Source organism: Tursiops truncatus, chromosome 16 (assembly GCF_011762595.2).
Source record: "Tursiops truncatus isolate mTurTru1 chromosome 16, mTurTru1.mat.Y, whole genome shotgun sequence".
NCBI classification, from domain to species: domain Eukaryota; kingdom Metazoa; phylum Chordata; class Mammalia; order Artiodactyla; family Delphinidae; genus Tursiops; species Tursiops truncatus.
In genome coordinates, this window is record NC_047049.1 from 57528171 (window position 1) to 57546290 (window position 18120).

General features: G+C 38.7%; 1 protein-coding gene across 6 annotated transcripts in view; it reads right to left on the reverse strand.

Annotated features, from left to right (window-relative positions):
• Positions 1–18120, reverse strand: part of KAT6B (lysine acetyltransferase 6B) — a 196106-nt gene that overhangs the window by 36037 nt on the left and 141949 nt on the right. For 4 of the 6 annotated variants that reach the window (XM_033842427.2, XM_033842425.2, XM_019935993.3 and 1 more), the window contains exons 7-13: positions 17736–17868; positions 13968–14899; positions 12853–12974; positions 11185–11300; positions 8753–8894; positions 5148–5309; positions 1941–2034 (exon numbers count right to left, since the gene is read on the reverse strand). In XM_033842427.2, the coding sequence (XP_033698318.1) occupies positions 1941–2034; positions 5148–5309; positions 8753–8894; positions 11185–11300; positions 12853–12974; positions 13968–14899; positions 17736–17868 (1701 nt within the window). The remainder of the gene's footprint in view (positions 1–1940; positions 2035–5147; positions 5310–8752; positions 8895–11184; positions 11301–12852; positions 12975–13967; positions 14900–17735; positions 17869–18120) is intronic. The other 2 variants (XM_019935995.3, XM_019935994.3) reach the window with 2 other exon arrangements.

Here is an 18120-nt window from a genome sequence, read left to right on the forward strand (position 1 = left end):
TATACTGCAGAGATACGGAGCAAAGAAGAGAACGGGATGAAACTCCAGGAGGTGGGATCAAAAAGAAGAGGCTCCTGAGCTAGCTCTGTAACAATGGGTAGGATTTTGAACAGACAGAGGCTGGAGAAGGAAGAAGTGGTCATTTCAGGAAGGGACTGCACAAAGAATGGAAGTATGGGAACCTGCTCAGAATATTTGAGCAAATGGAGATTAATATATGAAATAATACATGAAAAAGCCTAGAACATAGGCTGGAACTAGCTGTCGGAACATCTTGAATATTGAGCTAAGAAGTTTGCCTTACTCTGTAAGCATGCAGATACTATCCAAAGTTTAAGGCTCGAATGGCTGCTATGCATACCAGAAATTATAGTATTTAGGAACAACTTGTGAACAGTGGCCCCAAAAATCTCCAAAACAACACAATTGGATTTGCCCTTAGAACTCATTACAACTAGGACTGTAAAGTAAAAATGGTAAACTTCTGGTAAGACGGCCCTCCATGGGATGACTAGATCAAGAAAGAAGAGTAAGACTAGGGTAACGAATTAAATAACTAGAAATGCCATCTGAAAATGTAAAAATAATCAATAAAGATACTTCAAAAAAGAATATCCGGGCTTCCCTGGTGGCGCAGTGGTTGAGAATCCGCCTGCCAATGCAGGGGACACGGGTTCGAGCCCTGGTCTGGGAAGATCCCACATGCCACGGAGCAACTAGGCCCGTGAGCCACAACTACTGAGCCTGCGCGTCTGGAGCCTGTGCCCCGCAACAAGAGAGGCCCGCGCACTGCGATGAAGAGAGGCCCCCGCTTGCCACAACTAGAGAAAGCCCTCACACAGAAACGAAGACCCAACACAGCCAAAAATAAATAAATAAATAAATTAATTAAAAAAAAAAAAAAAAGAATATCCTTCGATGTCAATAAATTATACAAATCCGTCCAAAGCTGCTATACGGTTATATTTTACACCCAAACTTTAACATTTCAACATCTAATAATATAGATTTAGACTCAACATGTTACTTCATGGTTTTCCTTGAGGACATTTACATTTTGCTTTTGCATCTGATGTACGTTATGAAGATTACATCATCTGCTATATTTTCCTTCTTTCAGTTTAAAATCTGGTAATGAAGAAGCACACAGTTCCTAGCGACAGATTTTTACAAGTGATTATTATCATGGGATACCCCGCCTTCGTGTTATCTGGATACTTTGAATCCATTCTCGAAATGCAGCCTTAATACTACATTAACACATCCAGTATAATATAAACAGGGAGAAAAAAACTACCAATTTTTAAAAAACATTACCCTATGCGTACTTTAAAATAGTATTCCGATTTTCACTGAAGAGACTCAGAAGATACAAATGTGTATAAAAAATATTTCTTGGGCAACCTCTAGATACGAACACTGTAATAATTTCTGTAATAGAAAAGGGAAATTAACAAAACAAGATGTTTATTTCTACCAGACAGCCAAGAAGGATAGGCTACCTAAAGAATTGTTTTTCTGAAGATAAAGATCCCTTTCCTGCTCTGTACTGCACAAGATTATAGGCAAAATTTTAGAAAGCTGAAAATCCTTTTAAATAACAATTCCTTTGGCTTTAATCACAAATAATTGCCTCTTTTGGTGCTAATGAGCATGAGCCCCACAGAATGGAATGTAATTCTGCCGGTTCATTCAGGGTAATGGCTTTGTGAGCTGGTGACACTGCCGAGAGATCGAGTCTCAATTTCCTAGAGTACAATAGTGAGCAGCAGTACATTTTTCACTTGAGGAAGATTTTCTAACCTATGTAAATATAAGTAGTAAACCCGTTATCTATTGATAAAAACAACAAAGTAGATTAAATAAAGTTTTATGTGCTACTCTCCTTTAACAGCCATCAGCTCCCTGGATCATGAAAGTAAATAAAGTACTTCACTTACTGAAATCAATGAGAAACCGTCCAAATCCTTGCCTCTGGTGCTGGGGCATGATCATTATGCAGGAGACGTTATACTTCTGCTGGCAAAGCTTTTCCTGAGGGAAGGAGAGACAGATCAAGTATGTCAGAGCACTGCTGAAGTGGGCAATTCCCTGCACCCGCCATCGTCCTTGTACCACCGTCCACTAAGGTGAGCCAATGTGTTAGGTCAGGATCAAGCAGAATCATCCTACCGTCCTAATCAATCAAACTATCAGCTAACAACAAACTACCCACTCCAGGCATGCCTCTCAATTACATCTTTATTCTTGAATGTCAGTACCATGAAATACGAATAAAGAATCCAAGGAAATGTGAGTCAAATGAAACAGAACACAGACAATATGGAAGAAATGTTTTCCGTGCTCAAACAACCTGGGAGATGGGGATTAAAAAAAAAAAAAAAAAACCATCCAGAGAGTCACCCAGTGGGGTCAGTTAGGAATATTTTGCGAAAGGCCCCAGTGAAACTAAAATACTGTATGTGTGGGTAGACTTACACAAATACATTTCTCCTATGAGTAAACAAAGTAAGAAGCTGGAGAAATAATTAATCTGCATTTCAAAGTAGGACAACAAGACAAAAAAGACAACAGCAACAAGAAATCCCCAAGCCTCCAAACCAAAGTGGAGGCCAAAATATTACCAACAGTCTGAAACCAGGAGGAAGACTGGAAAGAATATGGTGGGAAATGGTTCTTATAGTTCAGGAAAAATTCGCAATTTTCATGGGATATGGCATCAGAGCAGCAATATTTTCTTCAGGGTACATAGAAGCCGCCAAAACCTACACAGGGGAGATCTGGAAAAGGCTTTTGAGGTTGTGAATGCTCTGGCCAAATATAAACCACAAATTAGACTGACCACAAATGGTACTAACCACACCAAAGAATTACTTAGGAACACCCAGATCTTTAATGAACCTATTTGAAAGATCACAGGAAATGGTTGTAGAAAAAAACCCTACAGGGCAGAATTAAAGATTCCTTTGTGAAAAAGATATGCTCCTGACTTTTGCACATTTGTAGCTGTCTGTGGAGTCTCCAAGAAATGAGGAGGAAGAAATGACGTGTGTCAATTTTCCTAAGAAACTGGATTGTCCATCACTGGCTGTGCACATCTGTGGCAAAGATTCAAATAATTAGTCTACTTTGCAAAGTCAGACAAATGGGTCACAAATCTAAAAAGAGATGTACTCTGGGTTTAAGGATTCATCCTTGATGCCGATCTTTTCTTTGTCCCAAACTATTCTTACCTGTATACGATTTTTGGAAATCCCACCCAAGAGTTGTCCTTCCCCCACCCCAGCCCCTGCCCCCTGCCCTTTAACACATTACTACAGCTAAACTCTAATCTATGGATAAAATAACTCCTCCTCCTTTCCTTCCTGTTTTGAGTCATCTATTATGTGCTTGGAAAGTCACATGCATGTAATGGTTTACACTGAACTTTTCTAGGTCATCTTGGCCATTCTCTGGCTATAACATCTAGAATTTGGTTTAAGTATAACCCCAAAGGGCCATAGTCCTTCACACTCCAATTGACATGTTAGAATATGGTTTAATTTGAGTCTAGTCTTTTAACATGGCTGTTTTTCTAGATTGACTTTTGTTTTACTGCACTGCCAAAGAATATAATAGCATTCCGGGTATAGTAAGAAATGATAGTAGTTGCTGCCATACTATAAAAGAAACTGTGACAAAATGTAAAAACTTTAGCTTGTTCTAAGTAAAATGTTGGGCTCCCTGGGAGGAAGAGAGGCAGAGATTCGAACCCCAAGAGTTACCAAGAACTGAGACCCAGAGGCCAACTTGAGACAAGGCAGGACAAGGGCAGCAGGCACCACTGAGCATCTGTTTTTAAACTCAGATACATTTAAAGAAACACCATTTTTGCACAGGAAGGACAGTTATGACCACTATTCTTTTCAACTCTTTGGAGAAAAAGATGTTTACACATCTATACAGAACGTAAAATGTTTAATAAGTTATATAAATAGATTTCCTAGTTATTGTTTCACCTTGTGTTAATTCTCTATCACCTTTCGAATCCATAACCTAAAAAGTTAACCTTCTTCTTTTTCGTTTTAGAGCTTTACCAAATATGTGGATTAAGACGTTGAGGCTGTTTTCCACGAGTGCTGTCACTTATTCCTATTTTTGTTTATGGTCTCTGGATTGATTCGTAAATTTAGAAAAACTTCTGTATGCAAAGGACCTTCATATATATTCTATCTTTTGATCTTCCATGAAAATGACACTTCCATTAGGCATTCCATTTACATTATGCAACAGTAGAGTCAGTGAAATTCACTTATCACCTAACATGCACACATACATCATAAAAAAAATAAGATACAGGGTTTGGATCATTTACCTTCTGCCTGGAAGTCTTATAATTACCATCCTGGCATATTAAACTATTTCCTAAGTACCTAAGAAAAGTTAAGGTCATTACCTGGTAAATATTTCCAAACTCAGATTTCCTTTATTACATATGAGTTATTGTTTCTCAGAAGCCTTTGAACAGAAGAATGTGAGAGAATTGCTCTGAACCAGTGAAAAAGACAAACTACATCCACTCACTATGTCAAGGGCTCCCCTATGTTAACAGCTGGAGATAACTTAGGCTTTCTAAAGGTGGGGCTGCTTCAGATCTTAAAACAATAGCACAGAGAATAAGAGACAAAAGAGTAAAACCAGCCATTATATTAGCTTAACTGTCCAAATGCCAATGTTCTAACTCACTGAGATACTGATGATCACAGAGGAAATGCAACGAGGAGAAATGAGAATTATCTTTTAAATGCTACGTTACATTGAAAGCTTCATGTTGACACCACTTAGGGGGAAAAGGGAAATAAGCTTAACATTTAGAAGATGAAAGATGCTAGGTGGTCTGCAAGGCAGCAATTATAACGTTATGTGAACGATGACAGTGAGACAGCAAACAGTGCTGAGGTCCTTTACACACTTCCTAGGCACGTTGCTTATTGTTTTTTTTTGTTGTTGTTGTTGTTTTTAATGAGCTCTGAATAAGAATCTGAGCTTTTCAGAAACATGTGTCACTTATTCAAATTAGAGTCATAAAAAAGCCCTGTTTGAAGAATTGGGCTCTACCAAAAACACTTTGAAAAAGAAAATGAAGGTCATACTGGCTCTTGTTTTACCTTAGAGAAGTATCCAACCAGATGACAGCCCTTTTCATCATTTTTTGTAAGGACATAAAAAAGGAATGGCTCGACATCATAATACAACGTTTTGTGGTCCAGGAAGAGCTTGGCTAACAAGCAAAGGTTTTGGCAATAAATTTTGCTCATATTCCCATCAACCTAGCAAAGAGAAACAGACAACATTATTTAACATAAAAATACCACTCAAAATAAAATTGTTTCTTTCATACGGTATTTTGGAAAGTATATAATTTTATTTCCAAATCCCAAACTGAGCAATTAAAACACTCCATTAACCAAGTATAAAGTTTACCAGAAAATAGCTGTCATTTGGCAAATCAGAATTCCACCTTTTCTCTTAAATTGGAGTAAATTTTAGGTAGCTTAAATTTCTCTTTACACTACCTGAAGAAAGACCACACTGCTAACAAAGAAGTAATTTTTATTTGCAATTTATTACGAGTAAAAAATGATTAGGCAGGTCCTCTCTGTTTGAACCAAGTAAATTGGAATTAAAGAAATGTAAAACGATCAAAATACTGCTCGAGGAAGTTAAACTTTATGTTGCTTTCAAAAGGGCTTCACATAAAAATAAAATAAATAAACTCTATTATCCTGATTCCTTAGAAGTGTGGATTAACAAAAGAGGCTTCCATTTTGGTTTTATTCCAAGCATCATTTTAAATATAATTGGAAAAGATAAAATTTCTGTGTTGGGAATACAGAGAAAGTGAGATGAATTTCAACCTACAATAAGTACCATGATTACCGTCTACTTCTCTTCAAAATAAAAGAATCAAGCTGTGATACTGACGGTTAGAGAGAGAAGGCTAGGCACAAATGTCAATTTCTTTGATCAAATGTAGTTACTTGTTGAAAACAGAAAGCACAGCAGATTCTAGAATTTCCCTAGCACTTTTCTAAGGGGAAATGGATGTTTGCTAACCAGAGCTCTTTAACAATGAACTTGACCGTTCTCAAGTCTCCTGTGGACCATACAGGTTCTCATACTGCAAATTATTTTTAGACTTCGTATAACTATTTCCCTTGGATGAGACCTAGGTCCCACACATGGCAACATAATCAAATGTGGGCAAGGGGCACAGAGGATACAATTGTCTCTTTAATTAAAGGAAGTTTTTTATGTATTTGGGAGGATGGTCCTTTTGGAAATGGTAGCATATTACAAAAAGACGGAGATAGATGTATGTATCCCTGAACCAGAAAAACAGAGAGATGACAATGCTGAAGCAAAATTCTTGTCAGTTGTGAAAGGTCTAAAATGGCATGCTTTCAAGAGGGATAAAGAAAAGATAGGAAAGTAGTAATCTGTGATTATTATTCATTTATTTTATAAGTTACTTAGGACACTGCTAAGAGAAAATTTCCTACATGCTGTACTCTTAGTATTAACTCAGATTCTAGAATAGGGACCTTGGCAATTATCCAATCCAACTCCTTCAATAATTTTTATGCATAAATTTTACAGATCTGCTTCTGATTTTTCCCCTTTCATCTCTGTATGGTCCCAAAACACCTACCCTGAAATAGACCATTCTTATCAGGATAACAAGACTGAGTCTCTCTTACCCCTGAGAAGACTCTCTCTGGATTTATGAGAGTTTCACCCCCTCAGGCAGAGTTATACTCATTTATTTAACAATTACTTAAAGCCAACAATGTGTTTCACCCTTTGAGAAACAATGAGACAATGATTTTCATTTTCTTTTGGTTAGAAGAAAGCTTCCAAGGCATTAAGAAAGGTGCCAAAAGTTAAGTGCAACTTGTGACATTCATTAATTAAGGTTCAACTGAGAGCAGCTCTGTTGTCTCAACCTGTTGGGGCTGGCCAAGTAGCATCCCAATACTAACAACAGGAAGACAGCGACTTGCATTCGGCTTTCTCGTTAGCCCAGTGGTCCTCACTGGGGGGTGACTTTTGTTCCCCAAGGGACATTGGCTATGTCTGGAGATGTTTTTCGTTGTTCTGACTGGAGGAGGTGTGGTGCTACTGGCATCTAGTGGGCAGAGGCCAGGGATGCTGCTAAACGTCCTACAATGCACGGATGCCCCCTACACCAAAGAATCATCCAGCCTGAAATGTGAACAGTCCCCTGGTTGAGAAACCCTGTGCCTCCTGTTTAGTAAAAACAAACATATTACCAAATCTTCCTAGCAACAATACCCTTCTTCCTTCAAGCTTGCCGAAAGAGCCTGATATAACCAGGAAGAGGAGTTTTAAAAAATCATAAGATGGGCTTCCCTGGTGGCGCAGTGGTTGAGAGTCCGCCTGCCGATGCAGGGGACACGGGTTCGTGCCCCGGTCTGGGAAGATCCCACATGCCGCGGAGCGGTTGGGCCCATGAGCCATGGCCGCTGAGCCTGCGCGTCCAGAGCCTGTGCTCTGGAACGGGAGAGGCCACAACAGTGTGAGGGCCCACATACCGCAAAAAAAAAAAAAAAAAAAAAAAATCATAAGATACAGTTGGAGTTACATGCGTTCTCTGATAAGTCTTGGGAAAAAAGTAATGGGCCCAAGACTGTCTGAGAGAGGAAGCCTGGTCCATGACAGAAACCTATGTATGACCCTCCCCTACGTTAAATTTAATGCAAAACATTACAGACAAGAATTAAAGAGAAATGTGGTTCAGAATAATAAATTTCCAGTCTGAACAACTCAGAAAAAGAGAATCCTAAAGTAAAATTGTTATCTCAGAGAAAGAAGATATCATATCTGCTGTCCAAGGAAGGCTTGCTCTGAGCATCCAGGAATGAAAGCAATGTACCAAGATGGGTAACAGAAAAGAAAATAAGTCAGGGCAATGGAAGTGCTCAACCAGAGTGACAGAATTAAGAAGGCCTGTGACCAGGCAATAACAGGAAAAAAGGCATGGCCTCCTCAAGGTACAACTGACTCAGCTAAGCTGGATCCCTGAAACTGACAATAGAACATGATGAAACAATGAAATGATATAGCGGCAAAGACCTTCTGCTACTAAATCATTTCTGAAAACACAAAATGTCTTCAAGAACACACAATGACAGACACATGGCCACAAGGGGTTCGTGTGAAAAGCAGAGTTCTCCAGGGGTGGCCATCTACCCAGATGGGGGCCGGGGGAGTCCCAACATCTGCTGGGATCTCACCAAAAGGATTATCTACCCTGCCAAGAAATGGACGGAAACACAGGTGGTTGTGTATTGAGGAGATATGCACAGCTGCTCAATTCCCTGGAAGAGTGAGCACCTGCCAGACATTGGCTGGAGCTGCTGAACAAAGCTAATTTCTCCTGCCAAAGAAAGTAGAATTTACGAAGAGCTGAGGAGACCATAAATTCACTGGCGAATATATCTGGTGCAGACAGGGATTTGGGAGAAGACAAAAAAGTTAATGTGATGGAGTAGGAATTCATCATCAATCTCAACGGTTGCTTAATATGGTTAGAAAAACATTCCAAAACATGGAGATATTTGAAAAAGCAGTCTGAATTTCAGTGCCAAAACTGAATATACTTTGTACCTTCTACGAACAAATCAGTACATAGTCAACAATTAGAAACACTAGGTTTCAGATGCTGAGTTTTTTATTTATACATGCTTACCTCAAATACTGAAAGGTCTTTCCTTCGGTAAATTTCATTTGCTGGAGGATGAAACCATCCACATTTCCTTGAGTGTCTTAACAAAATATTTTTACTTTTCATATATTTAAGACAGAATTCACACAGGTAAAGCTTTGGTAATCTGTTGAAATTTTAAAATCAAAGAATATAATCAGATTGACTATACTCCTGGGGAAAAATATTAAATATTGTTCTATTTTCTCTAAGCCATAAAAAGGCTGTATAATAGTATTTGAAAGAAGTAGTTTCAACAAAAGAAAAAGGAAAAAGAAAGCCAGTAGTAGAGTGTACAAACCTTATAGTATTTTTCAATCTAATAATATTTGCTGCCTTTACTTTGTGAACAAATAATTTGTTTCCTTAGAAATGTCCTATAGAAAGAAAGGTTTTCAGACTTGGAACTATGACTCTAAAAACAATGGCGTCCTGTCATCCATGCATATTTTTTAAATTTCAGACTTAATGTCATAATTTCAACAGTACGTGTAATCAGTGGTGTAACTATAACAATCTTTTACTCAGAGAGAAGTGAATTCATTATTTTTAAAATGATCTGTGTACTTATAAGGCAGAGAAGTCCCAGAATTTAGTTGTTTCCATTTCTTATGGATGAGGTAACTTTAAAGTTATCATCAGTACAAGGTCTAAAGGAGTAAATATAGTCAAGTCAAAAGACCTTATTTGTTCCTACCAATTCCACCGACTCTTTGAATAACATTAGACAAACAGCTTTCTCTCCTCTGCTGACTTTTTCTCCACCTTAAAAATTATACCATTTTTTACTTGTGCCCTATCATGCTTGAGTGGACATTGCTAATATTTACAAGAGAATGTTTAAAAGCACTTTCAACGTCTTTGGGGCATAAAAATGGGGAGAAGTGTTTTGGGAAGAATTAGATACAGACTCATCACAGTAATTTCAAATCTTGGATTCGTATGCAAAATTATTCAAAGCTCTTAGAACACATGATTTACAATTACCCATACAAGTAAAAGCTCTTAGGTGTTTTTCAAAAGTTTTTAAGATATTGGCTCGGTGCTTTGTGACAGCCTGGAGGGGTGGGATAGGGAGGGTGGGAGGGAGGGAGACGCATGAGGGAAGACATATGGGAACATAATGTATATGTATAACTGATTCACTTTGTTATAAAGCAGAAACTAACACACCATTGTAAAGCAATTATACCCCAATAAGGATGTTAAAAAAAAAAAAGTTTTTAAGGAACATACAGCTAAGTGATATGAGCTGGGAAAAGAAACCAAGACTCCTGACTCTTAGTTTGTCACTTAACTTCTAGAACGCCCTCCCCGTTTTCTCTGATGATTGGGCAGACACCCACGAGAAAGAGAAAAGGACGATATCTATTCTACAAGAAAAGCAAATTTGTGATTACCAGAAACTTTGCAGGCTAAAGCATTTGAGAAGATACTAATAAACTGTGCCCTGACATACCTGAAGGAAGAAATCTGTTCACAAGATACCCATTTTTAGATATATTAGTTCAAGACAATTTCACAGCTAATCTTAGTTCAAGACAAAAGAAAATTCTAGTACCATTATTTTCTCTTCATTTTTAACAAGTTAGTCACAAATGGCTCTAAAAGTCAAGATTTGGGGAAGGGTCTCTTAAGGCTACCCACGCCTATCTACTTTCTCCCATTTTTCCTTCTTTTGCTATAATTTCTCTAAAAAAACTTGACAATAAAATGCCAGAAATCAGAGATAAAAGTAACAGGCCTAATTAGGAAAACGAAAAAGGCAACTGAGAAGAAACCACCAAATGTTTTACAACAGCTAATTTTTTTTCTTGATTTGGTTTCTTACACAAACAATACTTCCCCAATTAACCAAAGAGAGAAAAAAACGATCTAAAAGTTAAAAGGCAAAATTTACAACACTTGTGTAACTAAGGAGTATAAGGCATTTACATACGACAGTGAATGCTATAAGAAGGTACTGGCAAAAGTAATAGTTTTGCAATCACTTAGACTTGACTATCAGGACAGCCCTGTGGCACATTGGTTAAGAATCCGCCTGCCAATGCAGGGGACGTGGGTTCGATCCCTGGTTCGGGAAGATCCCACATGCCTCAGAGTGACTAAGCCCGAGAGCCACAACTACTGAGCCTATGTGCTGCAACTACTGAAGTCCACACGCCTAGAGGCCGTGCTCCGCAACAAGAGATACCACCGCAATGAGGAGCCCGTGTACCGCAACGAAAAGTAGCCCCCCGCTTGCTGCCACTACATAAAGCCCACACGCAGAAACGAAGAACCACTGCGGCCGAAAGAAAAAAAAGAATTGACTATTAAAATTTATGTCCTAAAAATCACCTAATTCCAGCTTTAGAATGTTCCTTCCTCACATATGAGACATTAAGGTTGTATACCTGCCTGGCTTATTCCATTACCTTGCATATTCCTGTGGGTAAGGCGAGGAGTACCAGGTTTGGATTTCATATTTCCCAAATTCTATTACAGAAGGGTACCGGCCACAGTCTTCTACTCCACTTTCACACTCTATTTTCTGTCAGACAGAAAGAAAACAAAATATGAGGATTTCTTCACTTACATTTTGGTTCTTTCACCAGTGGATATGAAAATCTATCAAGACCAGAACACTAATCGTAATTGTGAATTTTCATGTTGTTGAAAAAAAACATTATAGGCCCTTGTGAAATAATAATCAACTTTGTATAAGATTCATATATAAATACCCTAAGAAACAGTATTACCAAGATAGGAAATGAATACCTGTTAATACATACAAATGTCTATTGAATTAAATTTAATGATCTGCTACAATGTATTAAAACTGAGGAAATTATAAGATGATGTGGCTGTTACACACTGTCACACTGTTACAGTCCCCTGTTCCTCCACCAAGTAATAGTTAACTGGACTGTAGATAAATAATCAATTGTGAAGTTTGCAGTTTGATTCCCATCTCCTTTTACTCCCATGCAGGAGGTTAAGAACTCTGCTGGCCTGATTCACTGTGGCATTCCCTGGGTCTAGCCCAGTGCCTGACACAGACAAGAAATGTTCTTGAATGAAAACGCCAGTGTTGCCAGTTGGAAAGAAAGGCCTTGGATTTAGCAGTAACTTTCAGGTAATTGCCTGCTGTTCATCACGTCTATATATGAACGCCAGATACGGTCCCCCCAAATGGTCATATTTAAGGACTTCAAATCTCAGTGATGGCGGGGCGGGGTGGGGGGGATTTAACATTTTATCTTAGCCAAAGGAAACACTACAAAGAATGCAGAATGAGGAATGGAAATATCCAATGGCCCCGCAAGTAGAAATAAGCACAAGTATTTAGCCCAAGTGGTTGCTACAAAAAATAAAGCTTAAGAGCCTATAGATAGCCCCCTACTCCCCCAAAAAGGAAGTGAGGTGGGGGTGGGAATCTATCCATGAATATGGTGCCCTGGAAACAGAATGTGGTCTACTGACAGAAGAATTCACAATCCATAATAAATTTGTCTTTCAGAAGTCCAACAGCCTTTCCTTTCAATGTTTTGCTGACAATAAGCTATGTAGAGTTAACATGTTAAGGGAAATCATTTAAAGAAATTACTGGACGATGAAAATAAAAGTGATTACAACTGATAATGCAACACGATATTGCCTTCGCCAATGCCCAACAGTTAAAATCAGGAGACATTTTTCATATGGCTGGCCACCTGTGCTGGAAGAAACATCGATCACTTTAAGAGTGATGTTCTTCTTTTTGTGAATGATTTAAAAGGACTATTTTCTTAATTTGAGCAAAAATAATCAGAAATCTATTCCTTCACCCCTAGAAGCGTTTTTCAAAATCTGCCTCAATAACTGCTACTCTGGCCTATTCTGTGAGACCACCTGAGCCATTACTAACTTTTAAGAGTGGAGACAACACTATATAAAGTGATTACTTTCGAATGTAGAGTCAACAGAAATGATGGTAACAGTTAAAGAACCACAAAAGATTTTGAGGGGGATTCTTTATAAAATCAAGGCAGTTAATTTCATAGTACTCATATATAAAGGTCACGTATTATCCTCATTACTAGAATGCAGTATCCTGGCCTTACCTCCCAAGACAGTTCCTGGGCCTGCTTAAAAACATCCAAATCCTCTTCAGTAACGGTATCCTTGTTTCCAATCACATTTATATCTGTACTTTCTTGTTTGATGCTTATTTTGATTTCTGTATCTGTCATTTAAAACCAGCAGAAAGTGTATTCACTGACTTGCATCATGAATAACCACCATATAATTACCAAAATGGCACCAAATTACCAAAGTGGGCAAATATGGATTTTTTTTAAAGCTTTATTAGCTTTTACATCTAAGCACTGCTCACAGATCCAGCAGTACCTTTTCCCTGATGTACCCAAATTGTTATTTGAATCATTGCTGTTGTCATCTTTTTATAGCTTCAACAAATAAATGACGGAAAGAGCGAGCAATACAAAGCAAAATCATACTTTTCAACCAAGATTAGAAGGCATATCAATGTCTAGGTATAGAATTCCCATGATCACGTTTGAGATAATAAAATCTACCACTTTGTCCAAATGACACATTTTTGGCTTTTGTTTCATAAAGGGTAGCAAATGTAACGGGCCAATTTGTTAAATGAATTCATGAAATCAGTTTTCTCCCTGAGGTGAGTACACACACAGACACACTCACATCCAAAAGCACACTTCACAGAGTCACAGATCAGGCTTTGTTGAGAAGGAAGCAGGATGAACTTTGTCATGAGAAAGCAATGGACAGAGGGAGACGAGGAGCTGATGTCCCCGCTGCCGGAAGCACGGACAGCACATGGCCACGCAGCGCTGTGGCTGAAGAGGTAGCACGGGGAGGAACATGGCAGAGGCGTTAACAGTGGCTACTCATGCGGGACTACAAAGCCATAAGCAATGCTACGGACGCATCTGGGGGGGTCCTAGTGTCACTACAAATGGAAATAAGTCATAAAAAGTGGGAGAGTATTAGTTGGAAAAACAACATTTTGGAAGTTTAGTCAGCATTAGAAAAAGGTCAAAGTTTCACTGCTTCTGTATGAAAGTGAAGTGAGAACAAGAGAAATAGCTAAGACCTATGTGACAAATAGGAATTGACTGATTCTTTTTTTGGGGGGGGTTGGGGAGAAAGGGACGGGACGCAGGTTTGGTTGGAGCTTTGACCTTTTGCTTACCATCATCCTGATCAGGTTTAATCCTTCCGTCTGTCAAGCTCCCCTTCCCTGGTGAGGGGGTCCCCATCTGAGGGGTCACTTTATATTTTAACCTGCCTAGCATCCTGTGCTTTTTAAGGAAAGTTGTTCGCTTGAAGTGAGCAATTGCTTTAAAAATACGTCCTCTAGCCATCCCCCAGCTAGAGGAGGAGGGGTGAGAAATAAATCTACTTCTAATATCTCTTTTTCCAAAGAAATGGGCTTTTGATTTTGCCGTGGAAGGGAATTCGATTTTACGACGCATACGTTTAGGTGGTGCATAACTTGGGTGTCCCTTTTGGCGAGACTGTCCCTGAGTGGTATAGATATGAGAGAGCCCATCAAAGAGTGCCTTCAGCTGGCTGTTATTAGTGAGACTGCTAAAGGAGGGCACACTGGACTGGCTGGAAGAACTCTGGGGAGAGGTAGAAGAAACAGAAGTGCTGGACTTTTGTGAACTGGGGCTCTGACCAGAGATGGGGGTTGCGGGTGGGAGTGAAGAAGGTGGAGGTTTTAGCTTTTGTGTGGTACCTGGAGCCAACACATGAGAAGTGCATGACTGTTTCTGAGAGACCTTTTTCCTTGGACGATAGTGCTTTGAAAAGTCTATTATTTCACCTCGTGATCTGCGACCATCAGGTGATGGTGTAAAAAACTTAGTAAGGCCATCAATGAGCCCTTTGGTTTTCTTGTTAACTTTAAGTGTAGAGGCAGAAATGTAGGTGGAGGTGGTGGTGATTTTGGTGGTGGCACCAGGCCGAGTGGGGTCTGTAACAGCCAATCTGCTGCTTGAGTCCTTCCCAGATGCAGCATGACCAGATGAAGGTGTGGTACAGACTTTAGTCTTTTGACCCCTACCAGGTGACCCCCTTCCTGTGAATGCATTCATGGATCCTTCATCACTGGTTACAGACCTAGGCAAAAATTTAGAGAATAGTATCAGCATTTAATAATAGAATTATAAAGGTATCTAACACAAGTTTATAGCAACTAGATGCATTCAATGTGCTTAAACTTAAGAAACTGAATTGCAACCCTAAGCGCTGCTTGTGTGTGTGTGCCTCCACCTAGGTGTTTCTCTGTTGAAACAGGTTGTAGCCCCTACACTGGCATGTCATGATTCTCCCAGGGCCCATCCAACAGGTACTGGAAAAATCATGTGGAACCAAGGGCAATATGGATAAGAAAATTTTTGAAGAGACTAAAAGATCACCCAATGCTTTTAAATAAAAATGTGACCCCTTGTGTCGTCACAAGTAATTATGATTTCCTGAAATGTCTTTTTTAAAGTATTAAAGGAAATAAGTCATAAGTATTATCTAGAAGCAAAAGAAGAAGCTTATCTAATCTCTAGTTAGAAGTAATTTTAGCTCAAATGGAAAATTTATATAAATAGAATTTGGTTACATCTATAAATTAGTACATCTTTTTTTTTTTTTTAAAGAAAACATTAAAAGATTTCCACTTAGCACTTTATGCTTAGGATGATAAGATAACCAATAATACTCTCTAAGTAGAGGAGACAATTAATTACAGCATAAAATACTGCTGAAAAAAGGACAACAATAGCAAAAAACTGAAGAAATGATTAAAGAAAAGCTACAGCGGGTCAGACATGACATGGAAAGTCTGGTGAAGAAGCAGCACATTTACCATGGTCATTATCAGACACTTGGCATCAGAATCTTTATACACTGGTTCTGACTGCTGTTTCAGTTCATTTGATGCTGGTTCTGCCCATACAGCTGTGTGGTCAATGGAGACCGGAGGTCACTCCCCTAGCACAGCTGCTTACAGGAATGGCAGCTGCCTGTCCTCACCTCAGGCTAGGGCTTGGAAAGCTACCCATTTTGCAGCAGAATTTTATTCAACAGAAACATTTGCATGTGAATTATGGCAGTGCTGGGGCCCAAGAATGGAGCTTAAAAATTATCAACTGAGCTGAAGGCTAGTAATGATGAAATGGAAGCCTGAAAATGATATGATCTTGAATTGTAAAAATATCTTAAATAATTACAAATAGAAGAGCATAGCTTAGTGGTCATCCTATACACAGAGATTTAATGAATAATTCTGGCAGTCAGCTAAAGGGGAGGCTGGCGCAGATCAACAGAGTGAGCTACTAGGCTCATCCGAAGCAGCTCAACCGCCAGGAGCTTCACCCAATGCCACCGAGTCAGCCAAATCAGGTTAGAGCTAGAGATCTCTAGTGTCACAGTGAGAGTTACCAATAAACTACTCATCCAGGCTAAAATGTTTCACATCAGAATGCTACATTTGGACTATATCTGGAATCAATTGTCCAGAAAGGATAATACGTTTATAAAGCATGTAAAAAGGAAAACTCCCTAGACTGTCTTAAAAATTCCTAAGCTCAAAGGACAATTTTGGACAAACAAAAAGTTAGGATTGGTGCCAGATGCAATTTTCAGCTGTGTCCTTTGTTTAGAAAGTTATATCCTAATTTGGTTTTCTTAATTGGGCCCTGAGGATACAGTCCCATTTCAGGAAAAATGCTTACACTGGACGAATGCAAAAACATATAATTTCTACTTCAAGAGATGCTAATATGAAAGATTTTATTCATGAATAGGTTTCATGTTTGCCTCTAGAAATGAACACAAATTCCATATTAAGATGTCCACCAGTTAGAAGGTTTTCATAACGTTTCATAGAACACTTTAGAAAGGAGCATGCATTTTTCTATTTCTCCTTTGGGAGGTAAAGGTGCGGGAGAATACTGTTTTTCTGAGAGCAGGTAATAAAGTGAATTGCTTCAGATAAAATTGGGGGGGGGGAAGAGTAAGCAAGTAAATTAGACACCTGGTGTTTCTTCACTGTGTGTGCAGAGCTCTATTCATTTCTACATCACAGTGACCCTTTCACTAAGCCTAAAGAGAAGGGCAACGGTCTTATTGATAGAGCTGCTTCAGATATGCAAGTCTACTGATTTCATTTCTAAACATCTTACCTAATGCTGATAGTCAGTCAGTTCTATACTCTATATAGGTTAAAAAAAAATACATCCATTTCTCCTCTTATCTTTTCTCTACTTCTCCAAGTAACTCCTACTAAATGTTCTACTTGGCTTTAAAGGCATCTATGTGGCAACAGGCTAGAGGAAATGGGGCTATCATAGTAGAACTGCAGGCTACTGCAAATATATTATTTTGTCTGTATGTTTGCACACATGTGCACATACCAAATGGTCTTGTCTAACTCTTTGGAGGCAAATTAGGACAGTAGTTTGCAGGTTTCTTAGAAGCTCCTATTTCAGAAAAGGGATCTTAAAAAGTTGTAATACTAAATTAGCACCAGAAAAGAGAAGTATTTTTCTAAAACGTTATCTGGGGTAACAAAAGAGAGTCACTAGAGATGTGAACAAATCCCTCTCTTGTTTTAAAAACCCCCAGAAAAAATATTCATGTAAGTAAGCTCTTCTAATGTTCAGCCAATAATAAAGTAGACAGAAAAACTGTTCCCAATTCTTACATTCTGCTTCTATCCTGCTGCTTGAAAAATGTCACTTAGCATCACAGATACTGCCAACAGAAGACCCCGAAATGCCAACTGTAATTTAAAATGTTATTTTCAAAAAAATTTCCACAGCTTATGCAAAAGGAGAAATATTCCTCATCCCTTGAGTTTGTAAAAATGATACTAAAAAGATAATGGAATCTAAGGGGGTTACAATCAACTATATCTTAAAGCACAACATTAAAGATTTCTTTTGATAAGATCTCAACCTACAACAATCGTTGCTTTAATTTATTTTTCGGTCGTCCAATGGGTTTTGCATATCGTCGTTTTATTTGTGCAGCTTTCTCATGAAGTAGTTTTCTTCCCTTTTTCTTTGGTCTGCAGACTTGGCAAATCCACATCCCTGAATTAATATATATATGAGAAAAATATTTTAATGTTTGATTTTAGGAGAGAGATTAAATATAAACTGCAGCTGTAATAAGCTGCCCAAGGATGCCTGTATGCAGAAATTGACCCTAGAAGATGGATCACTCCCTTCTGTCATTCTCCTCAGGAAGCTGTCATTAAAGGTCAATTTCCCCAGGGTCAAGGTGCTGAGAGCAGAGGGCTGACCCATCTCAGAACTCTTCCAATAAGGCTTTTCCCAACATGT